Genomic DNA, 16452 nt, shown 5'->3' with positions numbered 1-16452 from the left:
CTGTTGGGGGCTGTGTATCCTAGGATATCTGTGACATCCTCGGACGGCAAATGGCACCCTGTTAAGCTGTGGCAACCAGACACTGTTGCCAACCTTCCAGGGGGCTGGGAGATATGAAAAGCACCCTGGTGGAGAATCACAGTTGAGAGCCATTCTGATAAATGATTTTCACATGATACCACCATCCCCAAGGACAGTAGCTCTGCCCACATGACCTGATGCCCTTGGATAAGAGAGCTTCTAGAAGGCTTTGCTGCTGTCGTTTATTTACCACATATTTACATTGGAAGTCTGGCTGGCTGCCAAGGCCTTTGGTTTCTCAGTGGCCAGCCTGCAGCAGACTGACCACCTTCAAGTCCAAAGTCGAGATTCTGAGACATCAGACATTTAACAGGAGGGGCTGGTGTTCCTCGTCAGCCGTTTCACCAGTGGGAATTTCGTAGGTGACACACAGGGAGGAGTAGAGGCAGCCAAGGAAGGACACGAGGCTGGAGAAGTACATCACACCGTTGGCACTGCCCACAGCTGAGGTCAGGGGCCCCAAGACCAGAGAGACAAGGATCTGAGCCAGAAAGTACTGGCAGCTAAGTAGCGAGATGTCCATTCCCATGCCACGCCGAGTGCCGTCTGCGCTGGACCCTGCAAACTGACCAGGGGATGTCACATCAGTTAGACCTGCCACAACCTCCATGCAGAAGTGGGGATGAGGGGACCGACCAGGAGGAACAGGACCATAGCAAGGGTCAGCCAGTGTCTGGAGAGTTAACAACAGAAGAAAGGCTGGCTTCTCTCTCATAGGCCAGGTGGCACAGAACTGACCCAGCTGGAGCACCTGCCTCGCCTCAGGGCAGTGGCTACACAATCCATGAAAATTCCAAAAGCCGCTGGATTATACACTTGGATTCTTTTACTTTTTTTCCGGTGTTTCTTTTTTTGTTTGTTTGTTTTTCGAGACAGGGTTTCTCTGTAGCTTTGGAGCCTGTCCTAGAACTAGCTCTTGTAGACCAGGCTGGCCTCAAACTTACAGAGATCCGCCTGCCTCTGCCTCCGGAGTGCTGGGAGTAAAGGCATACGCTACCACAGCCTGGTTTTTTTCTGGTTTTTCAAGACAGGGTTTCCTCTATGTAGACCTGGCTGTCCCTCTGTAGACCAGGCTGGCCTCGACTCATCGAGATCCTCCTGCCTCTGCCTCCTGATGCTGGGAGTGAAGGTGCGCGCCGCCACCGCCTGGCCTTCTTTTAAGATGTGTTCTCTCACATAACCCCAGCTGGCATCTAACGTGCTATACAGAAGATGACCTTGAACTCCTGACTCATGCCCAGCTGAGTTACTGCAGGGTAGCACTTGTAGTCCCAGTGCTGAGAACGTGGAGGCAAGTGGGCCACTTTGAGGCCAGCCTTAGCTACATGAGATGACTGGGGAAAGCAAAAGCTCTGTGGGGAGTTAGACCCCAGTAAAGCTGCCAAAAAGAACCCATGCTGAGGGCCAACAAGACGGCATAGTGGGTACAGGGGCTTGGGCTAGTGAGACAAGCCTCACAGTCTGAGGTGTGACCTGCAGAGCCTGTGTATGGGTGGGGTGGAGGGAGAAGGCCAACCGCACTGAAGTCTTCTGACCCGCACACGAACGTGGCGGTCCACATACACATCTTAGGTCACACAACGCCAGCAGTGAAGATCTGGGCTGGATAAAACAAACCTTTTTCTTTCCTTGTTAGGCATAGAGCTTCCACTTCAATTCTGCTTTTAAAAACCCTGTCTCAACGCCTTTAATCCCAGCACTCAGGAGGCAGAGGCAGGAGGATCTGTGTGAGTTCGAGGCCAGCCTGGTCTATAGAGTGAGTTCCAGGACAGGCTCCAAAGCCACACAGAGAAACCCTGTCTTGAAAACACACACACACACACACACACACACACACACACACACACACACACACACACGCCAAACAAACAAACAAACAAACAAACAAAAACAAAAAACGCTGCCTCTCTGTGCCATGTCGTCATCACCATGTCCCCGGTGTCCTGCTCTCGTTTCTCTAGACCCAGCCTTGAACCACTGTGTTAATAGGGGACTCCAGTGGCCCTGTTCAGACTGGGAAGTTGCTGTGGAACAATCCCTTTGTCTACTGTGAAGATTTGTCACTGGGATTGGTTTAATAAAAAGATGATTGGTCGGTAGCCAGGCAGGAATTATAGGTGGGACAACCAAACTAGGAGAATGATGAGGGGAAGAAGGGTGGAGTCAAGGGAGATGACAGCTAGCTGCAGAGGAGGCAGGACGTGTAGAAAATGAGGTCACAAGCCATGAGCCACATGGCAAAGTATAGATAGAAATATGGGTTGATTTTAGCGTAAGAGTTAGGGAGTTAGGGAGTAACAAGCCTGAGCTGTCAGCTGAGCATTTATGATTGATATAAGCTCCTGTATCCGTTATTTGAGAGTGGCCATGGGGCAGGAAAACTGTGCCTACAGGAAGTAGCCTAGAGGTCTCTAAGGTGCCCATGAGAAGCGGGTGGTGACCGTCCCTACCTTCTTACTCTGGTAGTAATCGCAGAGCAGGGAGTAGGGCAGGGTGCAGAGCGTGGAGAACAAGATGCCATAGGTGGTGCAGAGGGACAGGACCACATACAGGTTCCTGGAGAGTGTGGCCAACCCCGTGCCCAGGCCGAAGGAGAGGTAGGCGATGAAGTACAGGGTACGGACGCTCAGGCAGTCCTCCAGTTTCTCCAGGATAGCTGTGGGCAGGACAGAGGCTGAGTGGGTGGCTAGGCAGCGCTGTCCCCGGGGCAGAGCAAAGGCAGGTGCAGGAAGGAAGCAGCAGAGCAGGTGGCTTGTCCCTGCAGGCCTGCCTGTTGCACGGAGAGCAAGACCTGTGTGTGAATGAGGATTCACACCTGCCGCATAAGGACCCTGGAGCTTCTGCACACCAAAAGGTGAGACTCCTGGAGGCTCTGCAATGTGGGGTCTTAGGCTAAACCTGCGATCTCTTGCCTGGAACGGGAGCACAAGTGTGCCCCTTGGCTGGCATCATCTTCATCATGCCATGAGCCACCCAGAGCAGGCATGACCAAGTAAAGTAAAACAGACGATCCCTGGCTAGGGGACCCCAAGTGCTGATCTCAGGGCCTCACAAGTGAGACCAGCATCTAGTTTGGGGGTCTCTGGGGATTGAGCTTGGCTTCAAACATGCTAAGCACATACATATACTATTGCACTGAGCTACACCCCACCCCACAGCACTTTATTCCTCCCCAGCCTCCCTAAGGTGAGGGGGGTCAGAAAGGGCAGTGGGCATACTGCAGCCTGCAGCCTGGTTTTGACCTGTTTTTTACAACATGGAGCCCAGAGCCCTGTAAATGTTAAGTAATCTCTTCCACTGTGAGTTACACCACCCCCCACAAATCCCGCCCCTCCCACAACCCCTTCTCCCCCCCACAAACCTATTCAGCCTGGCTCTGTATGGCCCCACCGGAGCCAAGAGTAACTTAGTACTTAAAAAAAAAAAAATAAGCCAGGCAGTGGTGGCACACGCCTTTAATCCCACCAGAGGCAGGTGGATCTCTGTGAGTTCGAGGCCAGCCTGGTCTTCAGAGCGAGTGCCAGGACAGGCTCCAAAGCTAAAGAGAAACCCTGTCTCGAAAAACCAAAAAAAAAAAAAAAAAAAAAAAAAAATTTAAATATTCACTTAGTGTGCATGGTAAGGTTGGGGCAGGGGAGACGTTCGTGTGTCGTGGCACATGTGTGGAAGTCAGAGGACAATTTGTTGAGGTCATTTTCTTCCTTCCACTATGTGGAATCTGGGAATCAAATTCAAGCCATCAAGCTTGGCAGCCAGGGCCTTGACCCACGGAGCCATCCCAGCTGCTTTGTAGTTTTAAATAACAAACAAAAGAAGCTTTTGTTTGTTTTGGTGGCACATGAAGACTCTGTGGAGCACACATCTCACAGAGCACACATAGGTATTGTGGGCTCAGGGCCATGCCGGGCCCCGGCTGAGATGTCATGACTGCTTTGGAACCACTGGGCACTGCCAAGAAGCTGCAACAGAAGCACCTTACTTCCGAGTCTGGAAATATCTGACTTTCACCCTAAGATCCCGGGAGAACACAGTAGGTTCATGCCACCAACCAAGGGTACTGTCCTGGTATGAACGAAGCTTGGTGTCTCAGGAGTGCACCCTCAGGCTCAGCTCAGACTCCAGACTCTGCCCACCCTGCACTCAACACTCTAGGTTCTCTAGGTGGTCGCTCACCTCCTTCCCAGGCCTCCCTCCACCCTACCGTTCTGTGCATTGTCATGAGAAGAGTGGGTTTAGCTACCAGCCACACGCCTGCCTGTAAGTGGTCCCATGGCTTACCCCCAAGGCTTGTTTTGCCCTTATGTGTGAACCCATGATCTGGCAAGTTTAGACTTGTCCCTTTTGGGGTGCCTCCTCCTTGGAGACCTGACACCCACGGACATTCACAGATGTCTGCACCCCAGACAGCTACTTTTGGTTCAGGACAGTGCAGCTGGTAGGCCCAGCAGTAGCTGAGGACTTGAACAAAATAGTGGTGTCTCCCCTGAAGGGTCACTTCACACCTGCAGTTGTAGCGATGCGACCTCTCGGTCATTTACCAGAAGGTGTGCGTGCAACAGACGGTGGGTACCTGAGTAGAAGGCGGCACTGAACGCGTAGATACACATGCCCCAGCAGCCCATGGTCACACCGCTGTTGTACTTCTGATAGGCCTCCGACGTGTGGGGTGCCTTCGGGTCGCCCTGGAACACCACCTCGCCCATGAAGTCCGTGTAAAAGAGCAGCATACCCTCAAATGAGAGCCACCCTGGAGGAAGACAGACGCTGTGACCCTGGGTCACTCAGGCTGTGGTTCCGCCCTCCCCGCCAGCACTCTTACTAGGTGGGAAGTAACTCACGAAGGGGGGGGGTTGGTGGCTTACACCTGTCATCTTAGCACTTAGAAAGCGAAGGCAAGGCTGGGCATGGGTGGCACCCGGCTTTAATCCCAGCACTCGGGAAGCAAAGGCGGGTGGATCTTTGTGAGTTTGAGGCCTGATCTACAGAGCTAGGGCTGTTACCCGGAGAAACTCTGTCTCAAGGTGAGGGGAGAAAGTGAACACAAGAGGATCAGGAGTTCAGGTCTAGCCTGGGTCATATTAGCCAGGGTCATCATGTTTTGTAAAGTGCCTCCATTTTGTTTGAAATGTTGCAGTTTCTATAATGACAGTAACTCAGTTTCCAGAGCCGTAGAGTTTGTTATTTCTAAGCCCTTGCCTGGCTGTCCCACAGATCTTCACCCAGCAAAGGCTGGCCAGGAATGCTGATCCAGCACCTAATGTCCTTTTTATTATGGTTTGTTTAACAAGGTCTCGCTACCATAGTGCTGGCTGTCCTGGCACTCGCTCTGGAGACCAGGCTGGCCTGGAACTCATAGAGATCCGCCTGCCTCTGCCTCCCGAGTGCTGGGATTAAAGGCGTGTGCACCACACCCAGCAGGGGAAAATATATTAGGAAATGCAGTGTGGGCCTACTGTGTGTGTGTGTGTGTGTGTGTGTGTGTGTGCGCGCGCGCGCGTGCGTGACCCTGCTTCCAAGTGCCACTCTTTGAAGACTGTTAATACCTTCCGTCTCTGAGGTGGGAGATGGCCAGGCCCTCCCAAGCCACAGTAAATGGTCACCACAGCGTCTATGCCATCAAATAATGTTATAATCTGTACGTGTGCTCTGTGTGCGCTCACGCGCATGGGTATCTTGCACATGTATGTGTGTACTGTGTGTGCTCACACACGAGTATCTTACACATGTGTGTGCACTGTGTGTGCTCACACATGAGTATCTTGCACATGTGTGTGTGCTGTGTGTGCTCACACGCATGAGTATCTTGCACATGTGTGTTCACATATGTGGAGGCCAGAGGTCAAAGGCCAACATCAGACGCCATCAACAGCTCTCCAGCTTGTCTCTCCCTGAACTTGGAGCCCTTTGATTGGCTAGAGTGCCTGGCCAGCAGGTCCCAAGGACCTTTCTGTTGCCAGTGCTGACACACAGATGTGCCGCCATGCCCAGCTTTTCTGTGTGGGTGCTGGGCACATGTTTAGACGGCACGCGCAGTACTGGCCGAGCCAGCTCAGTCACTGATTAAACAACTATTATCGTTTAATTTCGAGATAGGCTCTCAAGATACAGGTGAGCCCGGAGCTTGCTGTGTAGCCGAGAATGAATTTAAAAGTTCTAATCCCCCTGCCTCCACCTCCTGAATCCTGGGATTATAGGCATGCTTGGTTTCTGTAGTGCTGGGAATAGAGTCCACGAAGCTCTGTGCCAACTGAGCTACATCTTTAGCCCACCAAATACTATTAAACTCATTTCCACAGGAGCAAAGCATGTCCTGGCACAGACACATGATTTAACCCCTCCCTGGATTCGACATCTGTGTCCTATCCTGGCTTTGTTGGCATAAGCTGTACTCCACTGAACACCTGTCACATAGGTTCTTGGTGCCATCCGTGATTTTTGGCTTATGTGGGACACCCTGCAAAGATCACTGTGGGAAAGGTTGAGACCATTTCAAGAGGCTTGCCTGTCACCAGGCGATAGGGGCACACGCCTTTATTCTCAGCACTTGAGAGGCAGAGGCAGAGGCAGAGGCATGTACATCTTTGAAGCCAGCCAGGGCTATGTAGAGAGACCCTGTCTCAAAAAAAAAAAAAAAAAAAAGTTTTGCCCGTGATGTCTATTGTATCCCTCTGAATGGAAGCCCTAAGTCGCTGCAAATCTGTTGTCCTCAGACCTCCAACAACACAACAACAAATGAAAAACAGCCAAGCTGGGGTCTTTCAATGTCACCGAGTGTCAAGCCCTGGTGGTTTAAGAGCATCAACAGATACACAGACGGGAAGGAGATTTTCATGCCTTCACATCTGAGGGTGACATTCCAGGAAAGCGGGGTTCCTCACTTGACCTGGAGGATAGCCTCCAATGCAGACAGGGGAATGTGAGAACCCTGAGAAGTGGGGGCTCTGTGCCCAGACCCAGAGCAGGCAGCACCCTGGCTGTACCTGGTCACAGACAGGGCGTCATGGCTCACCCAGAAAGTGGTTGACACAGAGATTTCGCAGTGCCTTGGGCATGTTATAGATGGTGGAACAGAGGCGTCGCAGGGACAGTGGCTGTTCTGACTGCTCGCTGGAGCCGGTCAACTCGCTCTCGTATTTCACACCATTCAGGAGGATGTTGGCCACCTGTAACAGAGCCACTGAGTCAGCCACGAGGCCCACATGCCACCAAGGCGTGTGCTGGAGCGTGCTGAGAAGCAAACGCAGACAGCTCACAGCACACGCTGTGGGGACCTCTGTCTTTTATTAACTTTTAATCTTATTTCTCATTATTAGTGGATATGTGTGTGCACGGAGTGTTTGTGCGTGTTGTAGATACGTGTCTGAGAGCAGGTGTGTACATACCACAGCATGCATGTGGGAGTTAGAAGATAATTTGGGGATTCAATTTTCTCCTACTGTGGGTTCCAGGGATCAAACTTGGGTCATCAGGCTTGTGCGGTGGGGGCTTGCTTACCAGCTGAGCCATCTCACTGGCCCCACTCTGCCTTCTGACAGGGGGAACCAAGCACCAGGCACCCCATGGGGAAGGAAAAGCTGTGGGTATCTTGTCTGAGACCCAGGAGCAGCTAGAGGCGGGAATTCATTTCGAGCGCCCCACAGTGTGGCACTCTCCTCTCTCTGTCACTCTCTCTCTCCCTGTCTCCTCTCTGTCTCTTTTTCCCTCTCCCTATCAGACAGACAGACAGACAGACAGACAGACACACACACACACACACACACACACACACACACACACACACCATGCACACACAGAGAAAGGATGTCTCTCAAAAAGTAGAGATATAATTAAAATAAATACAGATCAGCATAAGGGACAGTTGACAAATGTTGCCATGGAAACACGAGACATGAGTTCAAACTTCAGAACCTGGGTTAAAAACGATGCCACATTTGCAATCCCAGCACTGAGAAGGCAGAGGCAGGCAGATCTGCTACCCTAGCATACTTGGCAAGTTACAGGCCACTGATAGACCCTGTCTCAAAACAAAACAAAACAAGGTTGGTGTCTGAAGAACACCCAAAGTTGACCTCTGACCTCCACATATGTGCACACACATGAAATACAGCCAGTCCTCACCTGCTCCCCCTTGGGAGAAGGCTGTGAACACTTACTTCAGAGGGACTGGAGACACCCATTTAAAACCCAGGCGGGTCTCCTGCCACACGGAGGACAGGGCAGCCCTGTCAGCGGACACCTCCTCCCTCAAGGGGGTTCAGATCATGAGACACAGACACCCAACTGTCAGCAGAATCAAAGGGCGGAGAGCAGGGGCCCCTGGCATAGCCGCCAACCTTTTTGAATGAGGTTTCTCTCCCCAGAACTTTGCCTTGGAATGAGGTTTCTTTGAATGAGGTTTCACTCCCCAGTGCCTTTCCTTGCCAGGGTTTGGGGCACAGACTCCAGTGTGAAGGAAGCCTGGGACTGGGCTGTTTGGAGAACAAGGGGGAGGGAGTGCTATTCTGATCAAGGGCGGGGTGACACCGTGGGCACCAGATTCTCTCTCTCTCTCTCTCTCTCTCTCTCTCTCTCTCTCTCTCTCTCTCTCTCTCTTTCCGAGACAGGGTTTCTCAGTGTAGCTTTGTAGACCAGACTGGCCTCGAACTCACAGAGATCCACCTGGTTCTTCCTTCCAGGTGCTGGGATTAAAGGTGTGCACCACCACTGTCCAGCCTGTTGTTGGTTTTCAAAACAGGGTTTCTCTGTGTAACAGTCCTGGCTGTCCTGGAACTCACTCTGTAGAGCAGGCTGGCCTCCTGAGTGCTGGGATTAAAGGTTTGCACGACCATCACCACCACCGGCTTCACCAGACTATTTTAGTGGGAAAAGGAAACAAGAAGCCGTAGTTCTACTGTTTTTTCTTTTTTCTTTTTGTTGTTTTTGTTTTGAAACAGGGTCTCATTAACCTTCCAGGTGCTGGGATTACACACATGCACCACCACACCCTGTGTATGAGGAGAAGACTGAACTGCCGCTCTGTACATGGCAGGCAAGCTCTCTGTCCATGGAGGTGCTGCCCAGCCTTGAGCACACGGCTTTTACTATTTTCTTTTCTTTTCTTTCTTTCTTTCTTTTTTATATGCATTGGTGTTTTGCCTGCATGTGTGTCTGTATTAAGGTGTCAGATGCCCTGGAACTGGAGTTATGAGACAGTTATGAGCTGCCATGTGGATGCTGGGAACTGAACCCAGGACCTCTGGAAGAGCAGCCAGTGCTCTCAACTGCTGAGCCATCTCTCCAGCTCAAGTTTTACTGTTTTCTGGTGGCCTGGTGTTGGTGGTGCACGCCTTTAATCCCAGCACTCGGGAGGCAGAGGCAGGTGGATCTCTGTGAGTTCGAGGCCAGCCTGGTCTCCAGAACGAGTTCCAGGACAGCCTCCAAAGCTACACAGAGAAACTCTGTCTAGAGAAACCAAAAAAAAAAAAAAAAAAAAAAAAAAGAACTTACTGGTGACAGAATGGAAGCTGGGAGGAAACAGGAAAAGGGGGGTGCTGGGGGCTTCGGGTTCATTAAGACCTGAATCTAGGAGCCATCTGAGTTTTGTGAAACAGGATGTCCATTTGACAAAGGGCCAGAGAAGTGACCTGGGTGTCATCAAAGGAAGAAGACAAGCCTTGATTTGTGTGGCTAGGAAACACGGCCTCTGGCACCGTCCAGCTCCTGGGCTGCCCTCCACATTGGGACCTCTGCACTCTTCCCCAGGAGGGACAGTCACTCATTGCAGAGTCCTTCCTCCGGCAGAGGCAGCGGTCCTGGCTCAGCCTGGCAGTGGCATCTTTGGCCTAAGCAAAGTGTCTCATTGGGTCCTTCTCGGGTCTACCTGGCCCCAGAACAATCTCCCTGAAGAGACTGGTGCAGGTTAGATGCTTCATAGGGCTGTGACCTAGAAACCCTGAGTTCCAGATCTCTCTCTTCCTGGGAGGGCCCAAGGCCAAAGGGACACAGACATGTCTACCTGAATAAAAGGACACCTTAGAGGAGCCTCCTCCTCAGGGTGGAAGATGCTGAGTTTGTGTGTGTGTGTGTGTGTGTGTGTGCATGTGAGCACGCCTGTGAATATAGGCACACATATGTATGTGTAGAGGCCAGAGGACAGCCTCAGGTGTGGTTCCTTGGGTGCCGTCTCACCACACCAGCCTCTTACATGGCTTCTGGGGATCAAACTCAAGTCCTCAAAATTTCGAGACAAGCACTTAACCAACCTGGGTTCTGAAAGTAACCTCCAGTGGCAACCAACAACTTCATAGCCAATCTGACACATACTAAAGGCACTCACTTCAGCCTTCCAGAAGACTCTGCCCATTTGCAGAAGACACCCTTGAACCTGCAGCCTTTCCGGGTTGGCTGCTAGTCTGACATGAGCAAGGTAAACTGCTCAAACTGGTGAGGTCCCCAAGACACTGCAGGCTACCATGGTGTTCCTTTCTTCCTTTAAGACTCAGACCAGGGGTGGGGGGTGGCTGGAGAGAAGGCTGAGAGGTTAAGAGCACTGGCTGCTCTTCCAGAGGTCCTGAGTTCAATTCCCAGCAACCACATGGTGGCTCACAACCATCCATTATGAGATCTGGTGCCCTCTTCTGGCCTGCAGGCATAAAATGCAGGCAGAACACTGTATACATAGAAGAAGAAGAAGAAGAAGAAGAAGAAGAAGAAGAAGAAGAAGAAGAAGAAGAAGAAGAAGAAGAAGAAGAAGAAGAAGAAGAAGAAGGACTCAGATCTGTTGGCACCATATTCAAGGGACCAGTGTGGGCAGTGGCTGGGCTGTTGAGGGAAAGTGCTAGAAACTGGTTGGATATGCACAGCGTTTGTACCACATTCTCTAGAGTCTAGGTCCGGGCCTCAGTTTTCTTTGGGGCAAACATGACAGTATGTAGAGGGCTGTCACTGAGTCATAAGGCCTGGCCTGAACATACCCTCCCATCTGGGGACTCAGACATCACAGAGTCACATACCCACATGCAAAGGAAGACATCTGTGAGGCCGAACTTCCCCCCCAGCCTCTGACTGAGGCAACCACACAGACCACCTTGGAGCATTTACCTGCTGACTGAAGGTCACGTTCCTTCTCCTGCTGGTTTCGGGACCATTTCCTCTAGCCACATCCGGGAGAGCCAAGGTCTGGGGCCTCTTCAGAATCCCCGAGGCCCGTGGCTTAGAGGTGTCCAGAGAGCCCACCCTTAGCACATCTCCATCTGAGCCCGAGGTCAGGGCCCCCTCTCTCCTCTCCAGCAGCCCCCTCTCCTGGCAGTAGAAGCCATCGGGGGCCCGGGGAAAGCTGACACTGATGGCCTGTCTGGGGGCGCTGCTGGGCAGCGCCAGGTAGTTGTCATGGCCGGCCGTGAAGCAGTCGATGAGCACGCTGTCTATGTTGGAGGTGCCAAAGGATGAGGCAAACTCGTTGAGGCCTGTGAGGGAGCTGTCCCTGCTGATGAAGCTGCCGTACTTGGGGGTGAGGGGGCTGGGAGGTGAGATGGGGCTGGAGAAACTGGTGTACAAGCTGGTGGCTGTAGTAGAAGGTAGGGTGTCACCGGCCCCCTCCTCCAACAGGACGGGCGGGGAGGGGGGCAGCGGGAGGCTGGGGCTCTTCATAGCTGTCCTCTTCTCTGCCAGGGGCCGCAGGGGCCTCTCAGGGATGCTAATCAGGGTGAGCACAGTGGTGACACTCAGGGTGATGGCTGTGAAGATGTAGATGACTCGGAGCTGACCCCCCAGGGCCCTCCCGAAGCCGGTTTTGTCCCAGTGGATACCCCCGACCACGTAGCCGAACCCTCCGCCAAGACCTGTGAAGAGAAGAAGGATTCGGTGTCCTCGCCAACCCAGACAGGCCAGGAGCGTCCCCGGGTAAGGTGGGACCATTCCAAGGGCCCCGTGCAGTATCCATAGCAACTGCACACAGCAAGTGATGAAGGGATGCTAAGGGCATCCCTCACCCCCCAGGGCCAATTGGCTGCTCTCTTCTCCACATTAACCTGGGCGCTTGGATCCAGGGTAGCGGAAGGGCAAACTGCCAGCCCGTCCTTCCATTTGAGGCGAAGCGTGTCAGAATCACAGAAGGGGCTGTTTGGACACAGTCATTCCTTTGCTTTAAGACGTGCCCAGCTTCAGGGCACCATAAACGCGCCAAGACCTCATCTTCAACATACAAGTCAGTGTGTGCATGAGCATGTCCCTTGGTATCATCCTTGTGCAGGGCCACCATGAGGAAAGTCACTTCTAAGGATGGCCCCAGGTTCCGGGGATGGGACTGAAGGCATCAGCCTTGACAGCAAGTGCCTTTACCCACCCAGCCATCTCAGGTGAATTTGGGGTCCTGCTAATTAGCTTTTGATGCATCTTTTGGAAGAACCATTGAAGATTTGTCGGAAAGATTTATTGTAACATGTGACCCTTAAACAAGGGTCATATGGATGTTATTAATTTCTATTACTGTACGTATGTAGCCCTGGCTCACCATATAGACCAGGCTGGCCTCAGACTCGGAGATCTGCCTGCGTCTGTCTCCTGAGTGCTGGCATTAAATACATACATCACCACACATGGCTCTATTCTTTCAATTTTTATTTATTTACTTTTACTTTATGTATATGTTTGTGAGCATGCCTGACGTGAGTGCAGGAGGCTGTGGGGGCCAGGAGAGGGTGTCAGATCTCTTGGATCTGGAGTTGCAGGTGCTGTGAGCCCAGGTCCTTTACAAGAGCAATGAGTGTTCTTAATCACCGAGCTAAACTGTTATTTTTAAATGGGATTTTTTCACCCTTCCATATCATTTTGCTATGTGTTTTATCTGGGAAAGCTGAGGTTTCTAATTTTTTGTTGTCAATTTAAAATTTCCAAATTAAATTTTTATGAATTTTACTGTGTGTGTGTGTGTGTGTGTGTGTGTGTGTGTGTGTGTGTGTGTATCTGTGGATTCTACTGGTTGTGCTGGCTAACGTACATTAACTTGACACAAACTATAGCCATCTGAGAGGAGGAAACCTCTACTGAGAAAATGCCTCCATAAGTATGGGCTGTGGACCAGTCTGTAGAGCATTTTCTTAATGAGTGACTGATGGGGGAGGGCCTAGCCCATTGTGGGTGGTGCCATCCTGGGCTAATGGTCCTGGGTTCTATAAGAAATCAGGCTGAGCAAGCCATGAGGAGCAAGTCAGTAAGCAGCTCTCTCCATGGCCATCAGTTCCTGCCTCCAGAATCCTGCCCTGTTCAAGTTCCTCACTGACTTCCTTCAGTGATGGACTACACTTCAGAAGTGTGAGCCAAATAAACCCTTCCTCCCCAGCTTGCTTTTTGGTCATGGTGTTTTGCTGCTGCAGTAGAAACCCTACCTGAGGCATGGCTTTTCACTATGTGAAGTGCTCTCAGGCTGGCACTGGGGTGTTGTCTACTGTCCCGAGTGTGAGAAGGCTGAGTTTGCCTTATGGAAGAAGATGTATGTCATATGAGGTCTGTTGAGGTGTAAGCCATGGTGCTGTGAACCACCAGGCCAGTGTGAGGGAGACAGACAACAGCATGTTCAACACTGTCTTTTCGCCAAATGAGGCAAACAAGGTTGGGCAGGGACAGTTTATGTGACCAGAAGGTCTCAGGACTGCTTGCTGAATCAGCATTTGTCACGCCCTGGGAGGAACACGGCTGCTGCAGATAAGACTAGATTGCACTGCGCACTTATATGACTCTCTACTTAGCATGTACACAGTTGGTACTCCTATCCATAAGGCCAGAATCATCCTGGCTTTCAAAATGTTCAGGGCATAAAAAGCTGCCTGTACTAGTCATACATAGACTGACAACATTCTCTAGATAATACAGTTTGATGACGACTTATGTGGGATGTGTGTGGTGTGTGTGTGCACATGTGTGTATGTTTTGGTAAACATCTGTGTAGTTGTGTGTTGTATGCATGTGTTTGGGTATTCATAATTGTGTTTGGAAGCCAGAAGCCAGTGTTGAGTTCTTTCTCTGTTACTTTTTACATTTTTCTTTTTAAACACGGGGTCTCACCGGGTAGTAGTGGCACACGTCTTTAATCCCAGCACTCCAGAGGCAGAGGCAAGTGGATCTCTGAGTTCCAGGACAGTCAGTGTTGTTACACAGAGAAACCCTGTCTTGAAAAAAAAAAAATCAGAACAAAAGATAGGGTCTCACTACATTACTATATATCTCTGACTGGCCTGGAACTTGCTATGTAGACCAGGCTGGCTTCAAATTCAGGGATCCACCTGCCTCTGCCTCCTGAGTGCTGGGACTAAAGGAGTACACCACACCCTCCCCCCCTCTCTCCTTCCCTCCCTCCCTTTCTCTTTTGTTATGGTCTCATGTGTCTCAGTTGGGCTTCAGACTATATAGTCTAAAATGAGTTTGAACTCCTGACTCTCTTGTCTCTACCTCCTACATGGGGGGATTACAGGTGTGCACCACCACACCTGGTTTATACAGTGCTGGGGACCCTAGGGCTCTGTGCATACCAGGCCAGCACTGTACCTACTGAGCTATATCTTCGCTTTCAAGATGAGTTCTGTTCATTTATTTGGGGGCTATGGTGTGTGTGTGCCTTGGTGCACTGTGGAGGTCAGAGGGCATTTGTAGGAATTAAGTCTCTCCTTTCCCCATGTGGGTCCTGTGAGCCAGACTCAGGTGGAGCACCTTTGCCAATCACTTCTTCAATGCCGACCTATATATTTGAACTTCAACTTATTTCTAAATCTGGAGGTAAGGAAGTCGCACCCCTGCCCCCGGGGACACACACCTGAACCCCACAGCACTGCAGCCTTGCCTGGGGGAGCCACTCACCCGCCATGAGGGCATGGATGTTCAGGCCTCGGTCCTGGTCCACCGGGCCACACACATCCATCATGTAAGCGTGGCTGGGGTTATCCGCTGAGTCTGCGCTGAAGTCCATCAGCACCACCCCACACACAGTCAGGAGGATGCCCCACTTGTGGTCGGTGGCTGTGTCAGCCAGGGCCATCCCAATGTCCCTTCCATTGAGCAAGAGTGACAGGCCCAGCAATGCCCCTGGAAACAGAGACAAAGTCACTAGAGAAAGCGGAGCCATTCTCTGACCCTTCGGCTCAGGACTTAAAAGCCCGTGGGAGTCGCCTGCAGACCTGCAGAGCCCTCACTCAGGCCAGGGTTTTCATCCCATAAGCTGAACAAGGACAAGACGAGCTTTATATAGACTTATTAAAACAAACAAAACAACTAAACGATTTATCCTTAGTTTTGGCTCAGGCAAGGTTGGGCCTGGAGCTGCCTGGGAATGGCTTGAGCCTCTCTTCGGCTCCCTCCCTCCCCTTCTTTCTTTCTTTCCTTCCATTTTATTTCCATGCCAAACAACAGACCTATCGCCAGGACAAGAATGAAAGGGCGTCTCCTTCCAAACCTTGAGGTACATCGGTCACTCCAGGCACCCAACAGAGGCTGCAGCAGGAATCCTGAAACAGAGCAGGTGGTGTTATTGCCAGGGCCACGAGGGAAGCTGAAGAGGTCCCACGGACAAACAAATATCCCAAGGCACCGAAACATTTAAGCGACAAGACCAGGGTTGGTGGCAAGAGCCACCCCAGACCTGCTGTAGAAGACACCAAGCCCCTGGGACCCTCCTTGGGAACCCCAGCAAACCCCGCCCCGTCCCGGTTGCATCAGCTTCATGGTTGGATTCTGCGCTGAGAGCTTGGAGCGTGTTCGATGATGTCCGATGATGGGGTGGGCCCGCTGCCTGACCTACCCTCCAGCACAGATCAAAGACCCGAGAATAAGGAGGTGTCTTCCCACCGCCCCACACTAAGCAGTGCGACTCAACTCCTCCCCCGTCCCCTCGGGTCCCTCAAGCGGCTTCAGCAGAGGCTTCCGGCAGCTTCCGGAGGTTCCCGAGGCCGTGCACTCCGGGGCTCACCGAGGATGGGGCTGATGAACCACACCAGGCTGTAGAGCTGGTCGGGCAGGCCCATCTGCAGGAGAACCGGAGTCACGTACGCCGTCTCCATGGCGTAGCTGAACTCGACGCCGAACAGAATGCAGCCATTGAAGACCAGCTCCCAAAACGACCTCTGGGGGTGCAAGTCCCCAAAGTCCACCAGCTCGAGGGGGCACGGGGTGTTGGGGGGCGGGGGTGGAGAGGGCCGGATGCACTTCCTCCTCTTGGGGTGGCGCTTGAAGTTGTTGGCCCGGTGGCTGATGTGCCGCGTCACCGACCCTGAGTAGCTGGAGGCGGGAGACCTCCACAGGTCCTGGGCAGCCGCGCTGGGGAAGGCGGCCTCTCCCGGAGGGGTGCTGCCTGCGGGCGGGATCATCGTAGGCAGGGCTGGCGGGTGTCGCTGAGAGGAAACCCGG

The 16452-nt window shown here is 52.1% G+C and overlaps 1 protein-coding gene across 7 annotated transcripts; it reads right to left on the bottom strand.

The window, feature by feature from the left end:
* Positions 1-243: 243 nt before the first annotated feature.
* LOC100750542 (proton-associated sugar transporter A) lies at positions 244-16427 on the bottom strand. Of its 7 annotated transcripts, none has more exons than XM_027398302.2 (8): positions 16016-16427; positions 15462-15554; positions 14911-15135; positions 11161-11900; positions 7091-7244; positions 4652-4828; positions 2532-2737; positions 244-646 (listed from the first exon to the last, which is right to left on the bottom strand). In XM_027398302.2, exons 1-8 carry the CDS (start codon positions 16410-16412, stop codon positions 380-382), a joined length of 2259 nt encoding a protein of 752 aa, XP_027254103.1. In that variant the 5' UTR covers positions 16413-16427; the 3' UTR covers positions 244-379. The 7 variants fall into 7 exon arrangements, with proteins under 7 accessions (XP_027254103.1, XP_027254108.1, XP_027254106.1 ...); XM_027398307.2 differs by having other exon boundaries at positions 15503-15554; positions 16016-16106; XM_027398305.2 differs by lacking the exon at positions 16016-16427 and adding an exon at positions 15848-15933.
* Between the last annotated feature and the right edge of the window lie 25 nt (positions 16428-16452).

Source organism: Cricetulus griseus, chromosome 2, assembly GCF_003668045.3.
Source record: "Cricetulus griseus strain 17A/GY chromosome 2, alternate assembly CriGri-PICRH-1.0, whole genome shotgun sequence".
NCBI classification, from domain to species: Eukaryota; Metazoa; Chordata; class Mammalia; order Rodentia; family Cricetidae; genus Cricetulus; species Cricetulus griseus.
The sequence above is the reverse complement of the archived record's forward strand: the minus strand, read 5'-3'. Positions and strand labels throughout refer to the sequence as shown.

Bases quoted from the DNA above. Each gene is read 5' to 3' on its own strand.
- LOC100750542 (XM_027398302.2), bottom strand. From the start codon at position 16,412: ATGATCCCGCCCGCAGGCAGCACCCCTCCGGGAGAGGCCGCCTTCCCC. The intron at 15,555-16,015 runs GTGAGCCCCGGA...GCTCTGTTTCAG, and splicing joins GTTCATCAGCCCCATCCTCG to GATTCCTGCTGCAGCCTCTG. The intron at 7,245-11,160 runs GTAAATGCTCCA...GCTCTGTTACAG, and splicing joins ACGTGACCTTCAGTCAGCAG to GTGGCCAACATCCTCCTGAA.